Source organism: Macaca thibetana, chromosome 15 (genome assembly GCF_024542745.1).
Source record: "Macaca thibetana thibetana isolate TM-01 chromosome 15, ASM2454274v1, whole genome shotgun sequence".
NCBI classification, from domain to species: Eukaryota; Metazoa; Chordata; class Mammalia; order Primates; family Cercopithecidae; genus Macaca; species Macaca thibetana.
In genome coordinates, this window is record NC_065592.1 from 167469 (window position 1) to 186825 (window position 19357).

The window sequence follows — 19357 nt, forward strand, 5'->3', positions numbered from 1 at the left end:
TTTGTACTTTTAGTAGAGATCGGGTTTCTCCATGTTGGCCAGGCTGGTCTCGATCTCCAGACCTCAGGTGATCCACCTGCCTAGGCCTCCCGAAGTGTTGGGATTACAGGCGTGAGCCACCACACCTGGCCTAATTTTTGTATTTTTAGTAGCGATGGGGTTTCACTATGCTGGCCAGGCTGATCTCAAACTCCTGACCTTGTGATCTGCCTGCCTCAGCCTCCCAAAGTGCTGGGATTACAGGCATGAGCCACCGCACCCGGCCCGGGTTTTCTTTTTAAAAAAGGAAAAAAAACTGTGTTCCAGCAGTTTACAAACCAGGGCAATGCAGCCTTCTGTGCAAAGGTGCATTCCAGAGAACAAAGAGGTTGTCTTTTGTAGAGAACTTCTGCTCAGGTTCCCACTTTGGTCCACTTAAGCAAATGAGGAAGGCACACTTGCTTAGTTCTCACTGGTTAATACTTGCTGAGCTCAGATTGGTTGATGTGGGTCACAGTCGATGGGTTGATTCTGCTGGCATAAATAGGAACAGACAGCTATGAAACCATCCCAGAGGTAAGCGAGAGTGGGGGCTTTCCAGGAATGCAGAATGTGTGTGTGACCCTAGTCAGCAAATGGCTTCTAGGTCCTACTTTGAATTTAGACCCAGTTAGTGACTTGGGAACCATCATGAAGGATTGGCTCTTTCAGGGTTCACAAAGTTATTGGTGACCTTTTAAAGATTAATTTCAGTGGGATGTGGGAATTGGAGGCAAGGAAGTGGAGATAGCTACTGAAAATAATGTTTCCAAGTTCTTAAAGCCAGAAACAGGGCTATGGGGGAAGGACAGTGCGGGTCAAGGGGAGGTTGTTGATTGTAAGCAAGAGACACCAGAGTGCCTGGGTGTGGTGGGGCTCATGCCTGTAATCCCAGCACTTTGGGAGGCCGAGGCGGTCAGCTCACCTGAGGTCAGGAGTTTGAGACCAGCTTGGCCAACATGGCGAAACCCCACCTCTACTAAATATACAATAACTAGCCAGGCGTGGTGGCAGGCACCTGTAATCCCAGCCGTGAGGGAGGCTGAGGCAGGAGAATCACTTGAACCTGGGTGATGGAGGCTGCAGTGAGCCGAGATCGTGCCAGTGCACTCCAGCCTGGGTGACACAGCAAGACTCTGTCTCAAAAAACAAAAACCAAAAAAGAGACAGCACAGTCATGTATGCTGATGGGGTGAGCCAGGTACTAGGATCTCGACATCTAAGCATGCCCCCCTTCTCCCAGAGCCTCCTTACGTTCCTGCATAGAAGCACACCCTCCCCTCCAGCCCCCCATTCCTTTATTCTGCTGTATTTTTCTCCATGACACTTACCACCTTTGAACAGACTACATACACAACACGTGTTTGTCTAGCAACTGTGCTGTCTGGCTCTCTTTCCTAGAATTTAAGCTGTGAGAGGCTGACGCTGCTGTCTGCCTGGCTCGTGGCTGCTTTCCTGGTGTCTAGCACAGAGCCTGGCCTGTTTCAGGGGCTCAGTGAAACATTTGTTGGCTGAAGGAATGAATGAATGGCTCTAGCAGAGGGACAGAAACTAACGATGCAGGAGAAGAGAGCTGGGAAGGGATCCAGAGCCAGGGCCTGGCAGGGAGTGTAGGTGCGTCCTCCCTGATTGCAGAGGAGGAGAGAGGCTGCACTTTGAGGGGTGGAAACAAGGTGTATCCCCCTGATGGTCATCAGCTTGTGCGGCTGTGTGGGTGTGAGGGGTGTAAAAGAGTGGTTTGGAGCATGTGAAGAGAGCCTTCCAGGAGGTGAGGGGGATTGCCAGGCGGTTTGTGATGATGCCGAGATCTGGTGCTATGCAGCCTGCTTCTGCGACTCTCCCCATCAGGCACAGGCACAGAGTAGGCGGAGAGTTGAGCCAGAACCTCGATGTCTTTTGCACAGCCTTTCATCTGTCAGATGGGAGCGGGGACCCCAGAGAGAGAGCCAGCCCAAGGTCCTGGCATCCTCGTGAACCCCCCGTCTGTGGGTTTCTGGTCCAGTGTCCCTTCTAGATGGCTAGGCCTCCTCTGAGGAGGTGGGTGTGCACATCCGGAGAGCTCTCTGGAGTGTAGGACTGGGCTGCGGGGTACCCTGAACTGCAGCCATCTTAGAGCAAGGTCCAGGCTGCAGCAGGAGGAGCTGCAGGCCGCCCACCCTAGCCACGGCCCCTGCCCTGGCAGGAAGCTTCCAAGAGTAAACACTGCCTGATCGTCCCGCCCAGCGAGCAGGCCTGTCCATTCCACGCTGGCCAGATTCCCAGTCACCAAGGCCCCCTCTCACTCTGCTCCACTCTGCAGGCTGGCTCTCCTGAGGATGCGCCAGCGTCACCCCCGGGCAAGATGCCCTTCCCTCTGTGTGGCCGGAATCCTTGCCTGTGGCTTTCTCCTGGGCTGCTGGGGACCCTCCCATTTCCAGCAGGTGGGCGCATTTGCAGGTATTCCGGGAGCCTCTCGGTGGGGTATTCTGAGCTACCTGGGGCGAGGGGAGTGCCAAACAGCTGACTACATCAGCTCTGGGGTTTGCGCTGGGCAGGGAAGTCTGCACTTGGGGTTTTGGGGGATGAAGTGTGCTCACTGAAGAGGGAGTCGGTGTCTCAGTACGACCTGCTCATCCAGTGAAGCTGAACAGACAGATACTAGTTTGTCCCAAACTATGTGGGTTGCTCTTCTCTGCTTCTCCCTTCCTCTCCCGCTCCCTGTCTCTGATTTCCCCCTCTCCTTCTTGGTTGGCCTCACCCACCTCCTGCTTCCTGTCTCTTTCTTCATCCGTATCTTTTTCTTCTTTCTTTCCTCCTTCCTTCCTTCCTTCCTTCCTTCCTTCCTTCCTTCCTTCCTTCCTTCCTTCCTTCCTTCCTTCCCTCCCTCCCTCCCTCCCTCCCTCCTTCCTTCCTTCCTTTCTTCTGTCTTTCTGTCTTTGACTTTCTGTCTTTCTTCTTCTTTTTTTTTTGACATGGGGACTTGTTATGTTGCCCCGGCTGGTCTCAAACTCCTGGATCAAGTGATCCTCCCACCTCAGTCTCTCCAAGTGTTAGGATTACAGGCGTGAGCCACTGCACCCAGCCCCATCCATCTCTTTTTGTCTTGCAGAGTTTTCTTCAGGCATTGGAGCCACAGGCTGTGTCTTCTTACTTGAGCTCTGGTGCTCCCTTAAAAGGTACTTGTCCTGGTGTCTTCTCTCCCAGGGAAGTTTCTCAGGACTTTCAAGGGGTATCTCACCATTGAGTCAGTGGTCTGGGATTTTTGGTGGATCTGGCAGGAGAAGGTCAGAGAAGCTGCTGTCACCCCTGTTAATTAACTCTGTTACTTCCTGCCAAGTTGATAAAAACTGGTCTGGATGTTCCAGCCAGGCCAGGGTTCTAACCCTAGCTTCTGTTAAATGTCACAAGGGAATGGTCACCAATTGGCTGGCCCCTTCTGCCCCATGGCCTCTGCTGAGCTGGCTGGTTTTCAGGAGCTCTTGGGGTTTCTGGCAGTGGATGTAAATATTTATTCCTTCTGTGGGAAACAAGATAGGTGCTGGCTCAGGCTCCCTCCTAAGGCCATGGATTTCCTTATGATAAAGGCCTGTCCCCGTTGCCCACAGGCCCTGTGTGTGACCTTCTCCGGGTGTGAGCCCCCTTCCCAGTAGGGCCATTGACAACTTGAATAACGGCTGATGGGGGCCAGAGGCAGGTGGGCTAGTGGTCAGGGGGAACGGGAGGGCAAGGCCCACCTTGTGACCTGGTTCTTTGTGGTCTGGGCCAGATGCACACTGACCAGTGCTTGGGGCCATCCAGCCGGGGGGGTGGATGCAGCCGATGCTGTCTGGGTATCCCATAGCCTGGGTCCTTCTAGCTCCGCCGCTCCTGAGGGACTGGGAGATCATTGCCCAGGGTCCCTGGCCCTCTAAGGGCTCCCTTGGGAGAGGACAATGAGGGCTGGCCTGGGCCCCTGCTTCCCAAGAGACCACCGGGCTCCACTTGTGTTCAGTTTCCTGTCGCGGTCCATGATGTTACTCATGAAACACCTGTGCCCAGAGCAGGGTCCAGGAGGCAGGGCAGGGGCTTTCCCCTTTGGGCAGAGCCACCAGGGCAGTAGGAAGCTTGTCTTGATGGGGTGACCTAAAGGACGCCGTAGCCCAACAGCTCCTCCTGGGCCCTGCCCTTTGCATGCCCAGTCACTAATGGGGTCCGGCTCTTGGGGTGGGGTGACACACAATGTCTTGACTTCGGAAGGCCATCCTTCCAAGACGCGCCAGCCTCTGTCCTGTTAGCTTTCCACTACTTGCTTTCTAGAACCATTGCCCTCTGCTCTCCCCTGCCCCTCCAGGCCACCCTCCCTCCCCCGGCTTCCAGAGGCAGAGGCAGAGGCAGAGGCGGGCTGCAGGCAGCATCCTACACCTGGAGCTGCTGGTGGCCGTGGGCCCCGATGTCTTCCAGGCTCACCAGGAGGACACAGAGCGCTACGTGCTCACCAACCTCAACATCGTGAGTGCCCCCATGGGAGCGACCTCCAGGGATGGCGCTGGCCTGTGCAGGTCCCCATGGCCAGGGCTGGTGACCGGTGTCTGTGGGCTAGTGTATCTGGTGGTCTGAATACAGTGGGTTAAACTCAGGTAGAATGGCTCGGGGCTCTTCCTCTTCTCCCTCCCTCCCCTGGGTGGAGGTGGGTGAGGTCCCACACCCCCTCTCAGCTCCATAGCACACGCACACCCTGCAGCCTCTCGCTACTCAAATCCCTTCATCTGGGGCCACCTTCAAGCCTGGCCTCTTCCTTAGTATCCATTTGACCCCCAGGAGGCTCAGCTAACACAACCCTGGCAAACGGGGTGTGGGCTGCTCACACTGCCCTCTGTACCCCGACCCTGCCCTCTCTCCTTCTCTCGTCCCCTACTCAGGGTGGCGAGGACAGGTCACCAGTCTGAAGTCTAAACAGAGACTGCTGGCAAAGGAGATGGCCACCTTCATTTCTTGCTAGCACCTGAATCCCTGCAGCCCCCCTTCACTTGAAAGTGAAGGGTGGGCAGGGAAGCTCTACCCCACTATCGGCCGTCTCAGAAAGACAAACAACGCCGGGCGCAGTGGCTCATGCCTATAATCCCAGCATTTTGGGAGGCCAAGGCGGGTGCATCACCTGAAGTCAGGAGTTCGAGACCAGCCTGGCTAACATGGTGAAACCCTGTATCTACTAAAAATACAAAAATTATCTGGGCATGATGGCAGGCTCCTGTAATCTGAGAGGAATCTGTGGTCTGAGAGGAGTAGCATTTGACCGGAATATCCAACTCATGACTGTCTGTGTGTTCTCATCCCCTTGCTTTGGAGTTTATTTTCCTTGCGTTAGTTGGCCTTCCTGAGCCATGAGCTGAGGAGCAGCAGAGGCACGGCTGACTGTGCATCGCATTTTAGGAGCCCCCGCTTCCCACACATGCTTCCCACACATGCTCTCCAGCCCTTCACACCCCGGGGCCCCTGGGAGTCAGCAGCTGCCTGGGGCTGGCAATGCCCACCCGACAGGTTACCTCTCTCATTTGCCCTTCCACAGGGGGCAGAACTGCTTCGGGACCCGTCCCTGGGGGCTCAGTTTCGGGTGCACCTGGTGAAGATGGTCATTCTGACAGAGCCCGAGGTAGGCATGGAGCTGGAGCTCAGCACGCTATACAGAGCGGGAAGCCCAAGTCATCGCGTCTCCATCCTCTTTAACCTCTTGTCCTGGATGCCCCAAGCAGCATGGGTCACAGAACACGTTCAGCCAGATGGACCAGCTGCCCTCCCAGCTCTATCCAGCACTCAGCACAGGCTGCCTGACTACTTCTCTGAGCCTCAGTTGTCTCACCCCTAACACGGGCTAGTCAGAGGGCTGTTATGAGGACTAACTGGGAAACACACTGACCGCAATCAGCACCATGCCTGGTTGGGGTGTCCTAAACGCAGGCTTTGCTGTGATTCTGCAGGGTGCTCCAAATATCACAGCCAACCTTACCTCGTCCCTGCTGAGCGTCTGTGGGTGGAGCCGGACCATCAACCCCGAGGACGACACGGATCCTGGCCATGCTGACCTGGTCCTCTATATCACGAGGTAGCCGAGCTTTCTGATGGGCGCTGGTCAGCCAGCCTGGGAAGGCTGCACCCTCAGCTTCCTGCCCTCTGCAAAGGTGATCCTGGGGCAGCCACGTGCCTTGGCACCACCCAAGTGACTGTTTTCTCTCACCGAGGTTTGACCTGGAGTTGCCTGATGGTAACCGGCAGGTGCGGGGAGTCACCCAGCTGGGTGGTGCCTGCTCCCCAACCTGGAGCTGCCTCATTACCGAGGACACTGGCTTCGACCTGGGAGTCACCATCGCCCATGAGATCGGGCACAGGTATGCAGCCCCACCAGCTGTCCCCAGGCTCTGGCAAGGAGCTGACCTGGGTACCCGGGGCAGAGGTGGTCTTGGCAAGCAGTGGGTCCTTGTAGAGTTTCGCCAGAGGAGCCTGTACCCCTCACCCCAACAGACTCAGAAGGGTGGGTGTGAGGACAGGGGAACCTGATACTGTTTGATTAAAGAAACTTTTTTTCCAAAAGACGAGCAAAACACCTTTAGCAGGTAGAAAATAACTTCTGTGGAAATATTCAGGTAAAGAAAAAGCAGGCTGTAAAAACTATCTCAAATCCCACCATTTAGAGATAATGTCTCTTCACATTTTGTATTTAATTTCAGTCTTTTCTTTACACACACGCACATATTTTTTATTTGCAAAATTGGGATTTAGTTTGGATCCCTGAATTAAAGGAAAATTGTGATTATGCTGTTCATTGCTTTGTTACCTGCTATTTCTTTTTTCTTTTTCTTTTTTTTTGAGGCAGAGTTTCGCTCTTGTTGCCCAAGCTGGAGTGCAATGGCACGATCTCAGCTCACTGCAACCTCCACCTCCCGTGTTCAAGTGATTCTCCTGCCTCAGCCTCCCGAGTAGCTGGGATTACAGGCGCGTGCCACCATGCCCAGCTAATTTTGTATTTTTAGAAGAGATGGGGTTTCTCCATGTTGGTCAGGCTGGTCTTGAACTCCTGACCTCAGGTGATCCACCTGCCTCGGCCTCCCAAAGTGCTGGGATTGCAGGCGTGAGCCACTGCGTCCAGCCTTTCTTTTTTCTTCCTAGAGTGAGTGCAGGATTTACCTGCTCTTTATGTAATAATATATCCCAAACGTTATCCCAGGTCTCTTACAGGCGTGTACCGTAATTTATTTAATCAGGCCCCTCTCCTTGGATGTCTAGGTTGCCTGAACACATCTTCCTGTTGTGAACATTATACATTCTTGTGTGCAAACCTTCGCTCCTACCTATAACCATTTACCTAGAGTGATGGGTTTCTTTTCAATTCTTTAGTTTTTTAAGTCTGAAAATAATACCCAATTGTTGTAAAAATTCAAGCAGTGCAGAGATTTCTTTCTTTCTTTTGTTTTTTTTTTTTTGAGATGGAGTCTTGCTCTGTCGCCCAGGCCAGAGTGCAGTGGCGCAATCCCGGTTCACTGCAAGCTCCGCCTCCCGGGTTCACATCATTCTCCTGCCTCAGCCTCCTGAGTAGCTGGGACTACAGGCGCCCACCACCATGCCTGGCTAATTTTTTGTATTTTTTGGTAGAGATGGGGTTTCACCATGTTAACCAGGATGGTCTCGATCTCCTGACCTCGTGATCTGCCCGCCTCGGCCGGCCAAAGTGCTGGGATTACAGCTGTGCCCGGCCCAGTGCAGAGATTTCTAAAGTGAAAAGTGAATTTCTACCTTCCTTGCCCACCAACCCCCACCCGACCCCTTTCAACCCCTCTGAGCCTGGGAGGGTCGAGGCAGGGTTCCTGGGTGTGGGGCAAGGCAGGGCTCCTTCTCCCTCACAGGAAGCATAGTTTCCTTTTGCTCCTGTGATGCAGAACAGATAAGCCCCCAAACAGGGGCTTAGCCTGGGAGGGTTCTTGGCTTCACCCAGGAAAGAATTCAAGAGGGAGCAGGTGGTGTTAGACCGCAACTTTGATTGACATAGCAGTGGTCAGAGTGTGCAGCCCTGTGACTGTGTACAGTGCAGCGTAGCCCTTTTGAAGCAGGGCTACCCCATAGACACTGTGCCCAAAAGAGCAGCTCAAAGGCAGGGCTGCAGTCCTAGTTATACCCACTTTTAATTATATGCAAATTAAGGGACCAGATTATGCAGAAATTTCTAGAAAAAGAGCAGTAATTTCCGGGTTTTCATCATGGAAAAAGGGCGGTAACTTTTGGGTGTTGCCATGGCAATGGTAAACTGACATGGCCACTGGTGGGTCTGTCTTATGGAAGGGGGCTTCCCACCCCTCCCTGTTTTAGCTAGTCCTCTGGTCCCCTGTCCAAGCGGGGCCTCCAGAGTAGAGTCCACCTCCTACCTCACCCGGTGCCTGGGCTCTCCCACCTCATTAGTAGTCCTCCATCAGTTCTGCTTTGGGGAAAGCAAGCTCTGTTGTGACAGTTTGGAAACGGTTCACCTTCCTGGCCTAGGAATGCAAACAATGGCCAAGGGCAAGCACATTTTAACTGAACTTTAAAATTGTGCTTTACTCACAGTAGGTGAATTTCACGCTCAACACATCCATGTCAACAGTCCCCAGAGCAGCCCCTCAAGGCCCCGACCAGTCCCCCCCTCTCCACAGACTCCTAACACTGTGAATTAATGTGGCTTGCACGTTTTTAAAGCCTTTTGATATTTATTAGCAAAAGATGCGGGAGCCACCCTGCCGGGCTAGCGCTCCCTTCTGGGGAAAACTGACGCTGGGCGCACAAGGCCCTCTGCACTGCGCCCGGTTAGCAGGTGGCGGCGTCAGGGGTCGACCCGGGTCCGAAAACTCGCTGGCCCTGCGGCACTAGGGCGCCGGGCCCGGACTCGCCGACCCCGATCCTGCCCCCGCCCCTGCCTGTCGCCTTAGCATAGCTCCCCACCTACCAGCTTCGGCCTGGAGCACGACGGTGCGCCTGGCAGCGGCTGCGGCCCCAGCGGACACGTGATGGCTTCAGACGGCGCCGCGCCCCGCGCTGGCCTCGCCTGGTCCCCCTGCAGCCGCCGGCAGCTGCTGAGCCTGCTCAGGTAGCTCCCGCCCCGCGTCCCAACCCCTGCACCCACCGCTCCGTCCTACCCACCTGCCCAACCCCCTGCGCCTCCCCCCGCGCTGTCCCACGCTCTGCGGCCACCCTTCCGTCCACATTCTCTCCCACTTGCCTACACCTGCATCCTACCCTCCTCCATCCACCCCTCCATCTCAGCCCCCTGCGCCCACCCCGTTCCTGCACCCACCCGGTTCCTGCGCCCACCCCCTCAATTCACCCCGGTACCCTTCGTCTGCCTCCACCCGTGCTGACCCCTCCGTCCACTTTCCACGCTCCATCAGCCCCACACCCCTATCTCCCCCGCCCGCGTACATGTACCCCTGCGTCCCCTTCTCACCCACCGTACCGCTCCCGGGCCTAACGTGCATCTGCTCCATCCCACTCCGACCTGTGCCTCCGTTGTCTCTCCCTCTGCTGGCCACTCACCTCCGTGCGGACCGGAGCCTTAGTCTTGGTCCCAGCCCAGAGCTGGCTCCTGGTGGGGGGCTCGGGCCGACAACTCCTGTTCCCACTCACAAAAGGCCACGCTTCCAAACGCTTCCATCCCCGTGCACACTCCTCCGTCCCGCCTCCTCTCGGTGTACACCCTGGGCCTGAGCCGGGCCTTGTCACAGCGCAGGACGGGCGCGCTGCGTGTGGGACCCCCCGCGGCCTCAGCCTGGGTCCGCGGGGCGCCAGCCGGAGGCGCAGCCTGGCCTCTACTACAGCGCCAACGAGCAGTGCCGCGTGGCCTTCGGCCCCAAGGCAGTCGCCTGCACCTTCTCCAGGGAGCACTTGGTGAGTCTGCCCGCAGTGGCCTGGGATTGGCCATGAGGTTCCTCGGCATCACCCAACTCATCAACTAATGCCCCCCCAACGTGAACCGTGGGCACCTGCTGGGTGCAGTGCTAGGCTGAGGTACCCCCAGGGCGGCTTAGTTTAATGCTGTCTGTGGCCTCTAGAAATTATTTAAAATGTTTGAACAAAAGCCCCAACATTTTTGTTTAACTGGGCCCGACAAATTATGTAGCTAGTCCTGGGAGGGCCCCTGTGCCCAAGGATTCCTGGCTGGGTAAGGACACCAATCTTAAACAGTTACCAAGGACTTCCCATCTGTTGTGGCTGGAGTCAGCCTGGAGGGCTGCCTGGAGGAAGTGGCCTCCAAACTGAACCCACAGCGGAAGTGGGACTGGTAGGGGGAGGGGAGATGAAGGAGAGCAGCACCCCAAAAGACAGACTTCCTCGCAGGGTTGCATAGGACATTCATGGACTCCAGCCACTTTTGCCTTGGTGGGCCCCTTCCTCCAAAAAAAAAATTGAGGATTATATTTTAATACTGGTTTTTTTTGTTTTTTTTTTTTTTTTTTTTTTTGAGACGGAGTCTCTTTCTGTTGCCCAGGCTGGAGTGCAGTGGCGCGATCTGAGCTCACTGCAAGCTCTGCCTCCCAGGTTCACGCCATTCTCCTGCCTCAGCCTCCCGAGAAGCTGGGACTACAGGCGCCCGTGATGGGCTATTTTTTTGTATTTTTAGTAAAGACGGAGTTTCACCGTGTTAGCCAGGGGGCTATTTTTTTGTATTTTTAGTAGAGACGGAGTTTCACTGTGTTAGCCAGGATGGTTTCGATCTCCTGACCTGGTGATCCGCCTGCCTGGGCATCCCAAAGTGCTGGGATTACAGGCATGAGCCACCACGCCTGGCCGAGTCTTTTTTTTTTTTCTTCTTCTTTGAGACAGGGCCTCCTTCTGTTGCCCAGGGTGGAGTGCAGTAGCACAATTATAACTCACTGTAGCCTCAACCTCCTGGGCGCAAGCGATCCTCCCACCTCAGCCTTGGAGTAGCTGGGACTACAAGCACATGCCCCAACGCCCAGCTAATTTTTAAATTTTTTGTAGAGATGGGGTCTCCCTTTGTTACCCAGGCTGGTCTAGGACTCCTGGCCTCAAGCCATCCTCCCACCTTGGCGTCCCAAAGCACTGGGATTACAGACATGAGCCACCACCCATGCCTGACCAGCAAATCTATTAATATTATATATTACAACATTAATTTGGACCTGGAAGTTCATTTTTTCTTTTTCTTTTCTTTTTTTTTTTTTTTTTTTTTTTTGAGATGGAGTCTCGCTCTGTCGCCCAGGCTGGAGTGCAGTGGCCGGATCTCGGCTCACTGCAAGCTCCGCCTCCCGGGTTTACGCCATTCTCCTGCCTCAGCCTCCCGAGTAGCTGGGACTACAGGCGCCCGCCACCTCGCCCGGCTAGTTTTTTTTTTTTTTTTTTTTTTTTTTTTTTTTTTTTTGAGACGGAGTCTTGCTCTGTAGCCCGTGCTGGAGTGCAGTGGCCGGATCTCAGCTCACTGCAAGCTCCGCCTCCCGGGTTTAGGCCATTCTCCTGCCTCAGCCTCCGGAGTAGCTGGGACTACAGGCGCCCGCCACCTCGCCCGGCTAGTTTTTTTTTTGTATTTTTAGTAGAGACGGGGTTTCACTGTGTTAGCCAGGATGGTCTCGATCTCCTGACCTCGTGATCCGCCCGTCTCGGCCTCCCAAAGTGCTGGGATTACAGGCTTGAGCCACCGCGCCCGGCCTCTTTTTTTTCTTTTACCTTTTTTTTTTTTGAGATGGAGTCTCACTCTGTCACTCAGGCTGGAGTGCAGTGGCACAATCTTGGTTTACTGCAATCTCCGCCTCCCAGGTTCAAGCGATTCCTGGGCCTATGCCTCCCAAGTAGCTGGGACTACAGGCATGTGCCACCATGCCCAGATAAGTTTTGTATTTTTTAGTGGAGACAGGGTTTCATCATGTTGGCCAGGCTGGTCTCAAATTCCTGACCTCAGGTGATCCGCCCACCTTGGCCTCCCAAAGTGCTGGGATTACCAGCATGAGCTACCACACCCAGTCTAATTCATTTTTTTTCTTCTGATTTTATTTTATTTATTTATTTATTTTGAGACGGAGTCTCGCTCTGTCACCCAGGCTGGAGTGCAGTGGTGCGATCTCAGCTCACTGCAAGCTCTGCCTTCTGGGTTAATGCCATTTTTCTGCTTCAGCCTCCTTAGTGGCTGGGACTATAGGCCCCCGCCACCACACCTGGTTAATTTTTTGTATTTTTAGTACAGACGGGGTTTCACTGTGTTAGCCAGGATGGTTTCGATCTCCTGACCTCGTGATCCGCCTGCCTTGGCCTCCCAAAGTCCTGGGATTACAGGCATAAGCCACCGTGCCCGGCCTTTTTTCTTATGATTTTAAAAGAAATTAGGCCAGATATGGTGGCTCACACCTGTAATCCCAGCACGTTGGGAGGCCAAGGCAGGTGGATCACTTGAGGTTGGGAGTTCAAAACCAACCTCACCAACATGGAGAAACGCCATCTGTACTAAAAATACAAAAAATTAGCTGGGCGTGGTGGTGCGTGTTTGTAATCCCAGCTACTCGGGAGGCTGAGGTAGGAGAATTGCTTGAACCCAGGAGGCAGAGTTTGCTGTGAGCTGAGATCGCACCATTGTACTTCAGCCTGGGCAACAAGAGTGAAATCATCTCAGAAAAAAAAAAAGTTAAAAAAAAAAGAAAGAAATTAAAACATTTCCCTGGTGAACTTCAAGTCAGTGACAAGAAAGAAAAAAAGAAAAAAGACACAAAAACTACATTTCCGTGGGCCCCAAAAAGTGTGGCAGGACCTGGTCATGGTCCCGGTTCCCCATCGATGGGTCGGTCATGCCTTGTCTTTTGAGGGCACCAGTGCCCGCAGCACAGAGTGTTGGCTGTGTCAGTGTGTCCTGAGGTCTGGGAGGGACAGTTAAGGTTGGACACTGGCCTGGAAGGCCCTGGTGGCCCCTGAGTTTGCCACCTGTCCATCCTCCTAGGATATGTGCCAGGCCCTCTCCTGCCACACAGACCCGCTGGACCAAAGCAGCTGCAGCCGCCTCCTCGTTCCTCTCCTGGACGGGACAGAATGTGGCTTGGAGAAGGTCAGAGCCAAGAGTGAACGAGCAGGCTCCTGTGAGCACGTGCACGTGGGCGCCTCCAGCCAGGCCGCCCTATTCCTAGGTCGGGAGGCAGGACCAGTATGGGGCAGAGAGCCTTGGAGTTGGCCTTGGTGACTGTCCTTTGGGTTGGTGGTCTGAACTCTTTCCTTTAGCATTTGCTTCCATGCAGAATGGGAGTGTGGGCTGCCTGTTTGTATGAGGGGTGCCCGTGGGTGTGGGGTTCCTTTGAGTGGGGTCCCTGTGTGAAGGTCCTCATGGATATGGGGTGTCTCGGGGTGGGATCCCTGTGTAAGGGGATCCCTGTGAGGTTAGAGCCCCTGTGGGTGGGTCCTTGTGTGTATGTTGGGGGATCCCTGTGTGTTGAGGGGTCCCTGGGGGGTTCTATGTGTATGTTGGGGGGGATCTCTGGGTATTGGGGGATCCCTGTGGGTCTGGGGGATCCATGTTGCTGGGCTACCTGTGTGTGTTGGGGGGGTCCCTGTGCATTGGGGGATCCGTATGGGTGAGTTCCTTGTGTGTGTTTGGGGGTCACTGTGGGTAGGGTCCATGTGTGTGCTGAGAGACCCCTGAGTATGTTGGGGGACTCTCTGTGTGTGTTGGGTGTCGCTGTGGTGGGGTCGCCGTGGGATGGGAGATTAAGCTGTCCTTGCCTTGCAGTGGTGTTCCAAGGGTCGCTGCCGCTCCCTGGTGGAGCTGACCCCCATAGCAGCGGTACATGGGCACTGGTCTAGCTGGGGTCCCCAAAGTCCTTGCTCCCGCTCCTGCGGAGGAGGTGTGGTCACCAGGAGGCGGCAGTGCAACAACCCCAGGTACTGCAGGGAGGGGTGCTCTTCTGTCAGGGAGGGTGGCCACACCACATTCCCTAATTGAAGGCAGTGGTCACCCTCCTGTCTCACCCTCCTGTCTCCTGGGCATTTTCAGACCTGCCTTTGGGGGGCGTGCGTGTGTTGGTGCTGACCTCCAGGCCGAGATGTGCAACACTCAGGTAGGCCTGCTTCCTGGGGCAGGAGGGGGCAGCTGGTGGCACCGGGCCCTGGGGGAGCCAAAGTGACCATCTGTGGTTCACACCAGGACACATTTGAGAAGGACTTTGGGGCCAGGTGAGGTGGCTCACGCCTGTACTCTCAGCACTTTGGGAGGCCAGAGTGGGTGGATCACCTGAGGTCAGGAGTTCAAGACCAGCCTGGCCAACATGGTGAAATCCTGTCTCTACAGAAAATATAAAAATTAGTCGGGTATGGTGGCGGGCGCCCGTGGTTCCAGCTACTCAGGAAGCTGAGGCATGAGAATCGCTTGAACCTGGGAGGTGGAGGCTGCAATGAGCCGAGATTGGGCCACTGCACTCCAGCCTGGGTGACAGAATGAGGCTCTGTCTCAAAAAATATATAAAAATAAAAAAAGAGTGAGAAGGACATTGGGACCCCCGTTCATAAACCAGGCCAGTCTTGCTGATGCCCACAGAGCCCCTGAGGTACCCCGCCTCCCTCCCTGAGTGCCATTTTGCCCTCTAGAGCACATCTCTGCAGGGAGAACCTCCCCACTAGGAGTACAATGCCCTGCTGCATGGCTGCAAAGGAGTTTGTTTTTTTTGTTGTTGTTTTTTTTTTGGAGACAGAGTCTCACCCTGTCGCCCAGGCTGGAGTGCAGTGGTACTATCTCAGCTCACTGCAACCTCCGCCTCCCAGGTTCAATTGATTCTCCTGCCTTAGCTTCCCAAGTAGCTAGGACTACAGTTGCCAGCTACCACGCCCAGCCAGTTTTTTATATTTTTAGTAGAGACGGGGTTTCGCCGTGTTAGCCAGGATGGCCTTGATCTCCTGACCTCGTGATCTGCCTTCCTCAGCCTCCCAAAGTGCTGGGATTACAGGTGTGAAAGTTTCAGAATGTTTCCAGTACTCTGGAGTACTCTGGAGTAAACGCCATGTGGTAGGCTGTCCCTCCCCATTTCTCCTCCACCACCCGGTGGCCATTGATCTCCCTTCTGTCTTTGTGGATTGACCTGTTCCAGACATGCCACGTACCTGGGGCCAGACAACAGGTGTGCTTCCTGCCTGCCTTCCTCCACCAGTGGCACGTCCTCAGGGCTCACCTGTGTTGTAGCCTGTGTCAGCGCCTCATTCCTCTTTCTGGCTGAATCATATTCCACTGCAGGGATAGGCCACATTTTCATCCAGTCATCTGCTAATGGACATTGGAGGTGTTTCCACCTTTTGGCTCCTGGGAACACAGAGCTGCTACGAACGTGCTTGCACATGTTTGAATCCCTGTTTTCAATTCTTTTGGCAGTATGCTGAAGAGTGGAGTTACTGGATCATATGGGAATTCTATGTTTGACTTTTTCTTTTTTGAGAGAGTCTTGCTTTGTTGCCAGGCTGGAGTGCAGTGGTGCAATCTCGGCTCACTGCAACCTTTGCCTCTCGGGTTCAAGCGATTCCCCTGCCTCAGCCTCTGGAGTAGCTGGGATTACAGGCACGTACCACCATGCCTGGCTAATTTTTTGTATTTTTAGTAGAGATGGGTTTTCCACCACGTTGGCCAGGATGGTCTGGATCTCCCGACCTCAGGTGATCCGCCCGCCTCGGCCTCCCAAAGTGCTGGGATTATAGGCATGAGCCATATATGTTTATGTTTGACTTTTAAAGAAACTGCCAAACCATTTTCCACAGTACCTGAACCGTTTCACGTTCCCACCAGCATTGCATGAGGGCTCCGGTTTCCCCACATCCGCTGCAGTCCTTGTGGCTTTCTGTTGTCTGTCTTTCTTCCTTTCTTTCTTTCTTTCTTTCTTTCTTTCTTTCTTTCTTTCTTTCTTTCTTTCTTTCTTTCTTTCTTTTTCTTTCTTTCTTTCTTTCTTTCTTTCTTTCTTTCTTTCTTTCTTTCTTTCTTTCTTTCTTTCTTTCTTTTTTTTTTTATAGAGATGGGGTTTCACCATGTTGGCAGGCTGGTCTTGAACCCTAACCCCAGGTGATCTGCCCACCTCAGCCTCCCAAAGTGCTGGGATTACAAGTGTGAGCCATGGTGCCCGGCCTGTTTTCTGTTTTTTGATTTTGGCCATCCTCGTGGTGTGAAATGGTAGATTTTTTTTTTTTGAGATGGAGTCTCGCTCTGCCGCCCAGGCTGGAGTGCAGTGGCCGGATCTCAGCTCACTGCAAGCTCCGCCTCCCAGGTTTACACCATTCTCCAGCCTTCCAAGTAGCTGGGACTACAGGCGCCCGCCACCTCGCCCAGCTAGTTTTTTGTATTTTTTAGTAGAGACGGGGTTTCACCATGTTAGATTAGCCAGGATGGTCTCGATCTGCTGACCTCGTGATCCGCCCATCTCGGCCTCCCAAAGTGCTGGGATTACAGGCTTGAGCCACCGCGCCCGGCCAGAAAGATTTTTTTTACATTGAGTTAAATTCCGTCCCCTGCTTGGATGGCCCTGGGTGTGGGTTTGGCCCTGTATGTATTACATGTTCTGTATGGTGAGACCCTCCCTTTCCTCCTTCTCCAAATGGACCCCCAAGACCTCCCCAGATCGCGAGGGGAGGGTCTTTGGCTGGAGCAGAGGGTGGTGGGATTTCGTGGAGGCAGCGTGGTCAGTGTGGCCGTCCAGGGAGTCAACTCCGATTATCTTCTGTCAGTGCATAAAAGTCCAGGACGCCTGCCTGAGTGCAGAGGCTCCGGTGGTGAGGTCTTTGCTCCGTGCTTTGGTTACCTGCCTCTAGGTGCGCTACCTAAAGAATACACATCCCCATCACTGTTTTATTGAGTTCAGGCCTTGGAAGCAGAGACGCCGAGCGTAATGCTCTTTCCCGGCTTTCTTCTTCGTTGCTGCCCTGTGTTCTTTATGGATTCCCCGGAGTTTTCCCATCAATAGAGAGGGGCAGGCACTTTTGTCACCCCGATTTACAGAGCAGGGAACCGAGGCACAGCCTGGAGCTGAGGCCACACCCATATCTTGATCCCACACTGCAGGGTGCCGTGCAGTCTCCCAGTGACAACACCCCCCCCATCCCCCTCCTCTGCCTGTCCTCTGCCTGTCCTCTGCCTCCTCCTGGCCAGGCCTGTGAGAAGACCCAGCTGGAGTTCATGTCGGAACAGTGTGCCAGGACCGACAACCAGCCGCTGCACTCCTCCCCTGGCGGTGCCTCCTTCTACCACTGGGGCGCTGCTGTACCACACAGCCAAGGTGAGGCCTGAGGAGTGTGGGGTCAGGGGAGGAGCCAGCCCTGGAGACCCTCGGGCAGGGCAGAGTCGTGGGGGGTTGGCCTACTATCTGTCCAGCACTGGGCAATGCGGCTCAGGCTCTGGTGTCCCACAGACCGTGGATCACATAGTGGCCAGGCCTTGCTGGCAGATCAGGCAGTGACATCCCATCTCTGAGTCTCAATTTCCCATCGGTGAAATGGAGATAATAGCAGTAAGCCCCTCCCTGGTCACTACAAGGATTCAGGGAGAGAATCGGGAAATGCCAAGTGTGTCCCTTGGTTCGTAATTCTGTTTTTTTAAGACAGAGTCTTGCTCTATTGCCCAGGCTGGAGTGCAGTGGCGCGATCTCAGCTCACCACAACCTCCGCCTCTGGGATTGAGGGAATTCTTGCCCCTCAGCCTCCCAAGTAGCTGGGACTACAGGCTTGCACCACCACGCCGGCTAATTTTTTTTTGTATTTTTAGTAGAGATGTGGTTTCACCATGTTGCCCAGGCTGGTTTCAAACTCCTGACCTCATGTGATCTGCCTGCCTCGGCCTCCCAAAGTGCTGGGATTACAGGCATGAGCCATTGCACCCAGGCTTGGTTCATAATTCAATACCATTAGTTACTAGATTAGATTAGGATTGTGATTAGGATTATTGCCTTAGGAGGTAGGATGGGGGGAAGATAGAAACCCTTGCCCCAGATGCAAAGGATGAAGCTGGGTGGGGGCTGGAGGGCCTGCCTCTCCTGCTCAGTTCAGGACCCCTTGTTCACTCTGCCCTCCCAGGGGATGCTCTGTGCAGGCACATGTGCCGGGCAATTGGCGAGAGCTTCATCATGAAGCGTGGAGACAGCTTCCTGGATGGGACCCGGTGTGTGCCAAGTGGCCCCCAGGAGGATGGGACCCTAAGCCTGTGCGTGTCGGGCAGCTGCAGGGTAGGCGTGTGTGGACATTGGCGATGGCCCTGGGGCCTGCCTGTCCTATCGGAAGGCTCCTGGGGGCAGGTCGGTGGGTGCTGGCCCCAGTGGAGCTGCAGTGCAGTCTGCAGGGGAGTGGTGCTGGGGAAAAGGATCTGGACTTGGAGTCAGCCTGGGTTAAGGGCTGCAGTGTGACCTTGGGCAAGTCATTGAGCCCTTTACGCTTGCTTCCTGTGTAGATGTTGGGGTGCTGCAGAAGTGTTGCTGGTTTTGTGGATCCCAGAACCTCAGAGCTGGCAGGGCTGCAGTGTCATTGAGGCCAGCACCCTCCAGTGACACTGGCCCCCTGTCCTTCCCTTTGCATAGACATTTGGCTGTGATGGCAGGATGGACTCCCAGCAGGTACGGGACGTGTGCCAGGTATGTGGTGGGGACAACAGCACGTGCAGCCCACGGAACGGCTCTTTCACAGCTGGAAGAGCGAGAGGTAGGCAGCCTCCCTCAGGGCAGAGGCTGGGCTTCCCCCAGCTTCCAAGACGGCCACAGCCCGGAGCCTTGCTGCAGGGGCTGCTCAGGTCACAGGGCCCGCGCACTCACTCAGCCCTGGATGCCTCCTGCAGTGTCAGCATCTCCCTCCTCCACTTCGCCACCCTCCTGTGGCAGGCTCAGATTTTGGCCTTGATGCTGCTGGGACTGTGGTGCCTCAGTAATGGTGGCTCACTGTAGCTGTGCTCAAGACTCTGGCTCAAAAAAACAGAATTATGAACCAAGGAACACACTTGGTAGTTCCCGATTGTCTCCCTGAGTCCTTGTAGTGACCAAGGAGGGGCTTACTGCTATTATCTCCATTTCACAGATGGGAAATTGAGACTCAGAGATGGGATGTCAGTGCCTGATCTGCCAGTGACATTGGCCAGGTGTGGTGGCTCACGCCTGTAATCCCAGCACTTTGGGAGGCTGAGGCGGGTGGATCACCTGTAGGTGGGAGTTTAAGACCAGCCTGGCCAATATGGTGAAACCCTGTCTCTACTGAAAATACAAAACTTAGCTGGGCGTGGTGGCGGACACCTGTAGTCCCGGCTACTCGGGAGGCTGAGGCAGGATAATTGCTTGAACCAGGGAGGTGGAGATCCCTCTGTACTCCAGCGTGGGCAAAGGAGCGAGACACTCTAAAAAAATAATAATAATCCGGACATCGTGCATTC

General features: G+C 54.5%; 3 protein-coding genes across 3 annotated transcripts in view; 1 reads left to right on the forward strand and 2 right to left on the reverse strand.

Annotated features, from left to right (window-relative positions):
- The window catches only part of LOC126937047 (surfeit locus protein 1), a 78155-nt gene extending 69807 nt beyond the window's left edge, over positions 1 to 8348 (reverse strand). The window contains exon 1 of the mRNA XM_050760266.1: positions 8345 to 8348. The gene's annotated coding sequence lies outside the window, so the exon portion shown is untranslated. The remainder of the gene's footprint in view (positions 1 to 8344) is intronic.
- Positions 1 to 19357, reverse strand: part of SURF4 (surfeit 4) — a 308739-nt gene that overhangs the window by 59552 nt on the left and 229830 nt on the right. The gene's annotated exons all lie outside the window — the stretch shown is intronic.
- ADAMTS13 (ADAM metallopeptidase with thrombospondin type 1 motif 13) overlaps positions 2018 to 19357 on the forward strand; it is a 38564-nt gene continuing 21224 nt past the window's right edge. Inside the window, exons 1-14 of the mRNA XM_050760506.1 lie at positions 2018 to 2438; positions 3107 to 3173; positions 4328 to 4485; positions 5543 to 5626; positions 5952 to 6076; positions 6213 to 6359; positions 8945 to 9082; positions 9717 to 9879; positions 12935 to 13039; positions 13715 to 13866; positions 13979 to 14042; positions 17102 to 17228; positions 18022 to 18170; positions 18519 to 18639. Coding sequence (XP_050616463.1) covers positions 2334 to 2438; positions 3107 to 3173; positions 4328 to 4485; positions 5543 to 5626; positions 5952 to 6076; positions 6213 to 6359; positions 8945 to 9082; positions 9717 to 9879; positions 12935 to 13039; positions 13715 to 13866; positions 13979 to 14042; positions 17102 to 17228; positions 18022 to 18170; positions 18519 to 18639 — 1705 coding nt within the window. The 5' untranslated portion in view covers positions 2018 to 2333. The remainder of the gene's footprint in view (positions 2439 to 3106; positions 3174 to 4327; positions 4486 to 5542; positions 5627 to 5951; positions 6077 to 6212; positions 6360 to 8944; positions 9083 to 9716; positions 9880 to 12934; positions 13040 to 13714; positions 13867 to 13978; positions 14043 to 17101; positions 17229 to 18021; positions 18171 to 18518; positions 18640 to 19357) is intronic.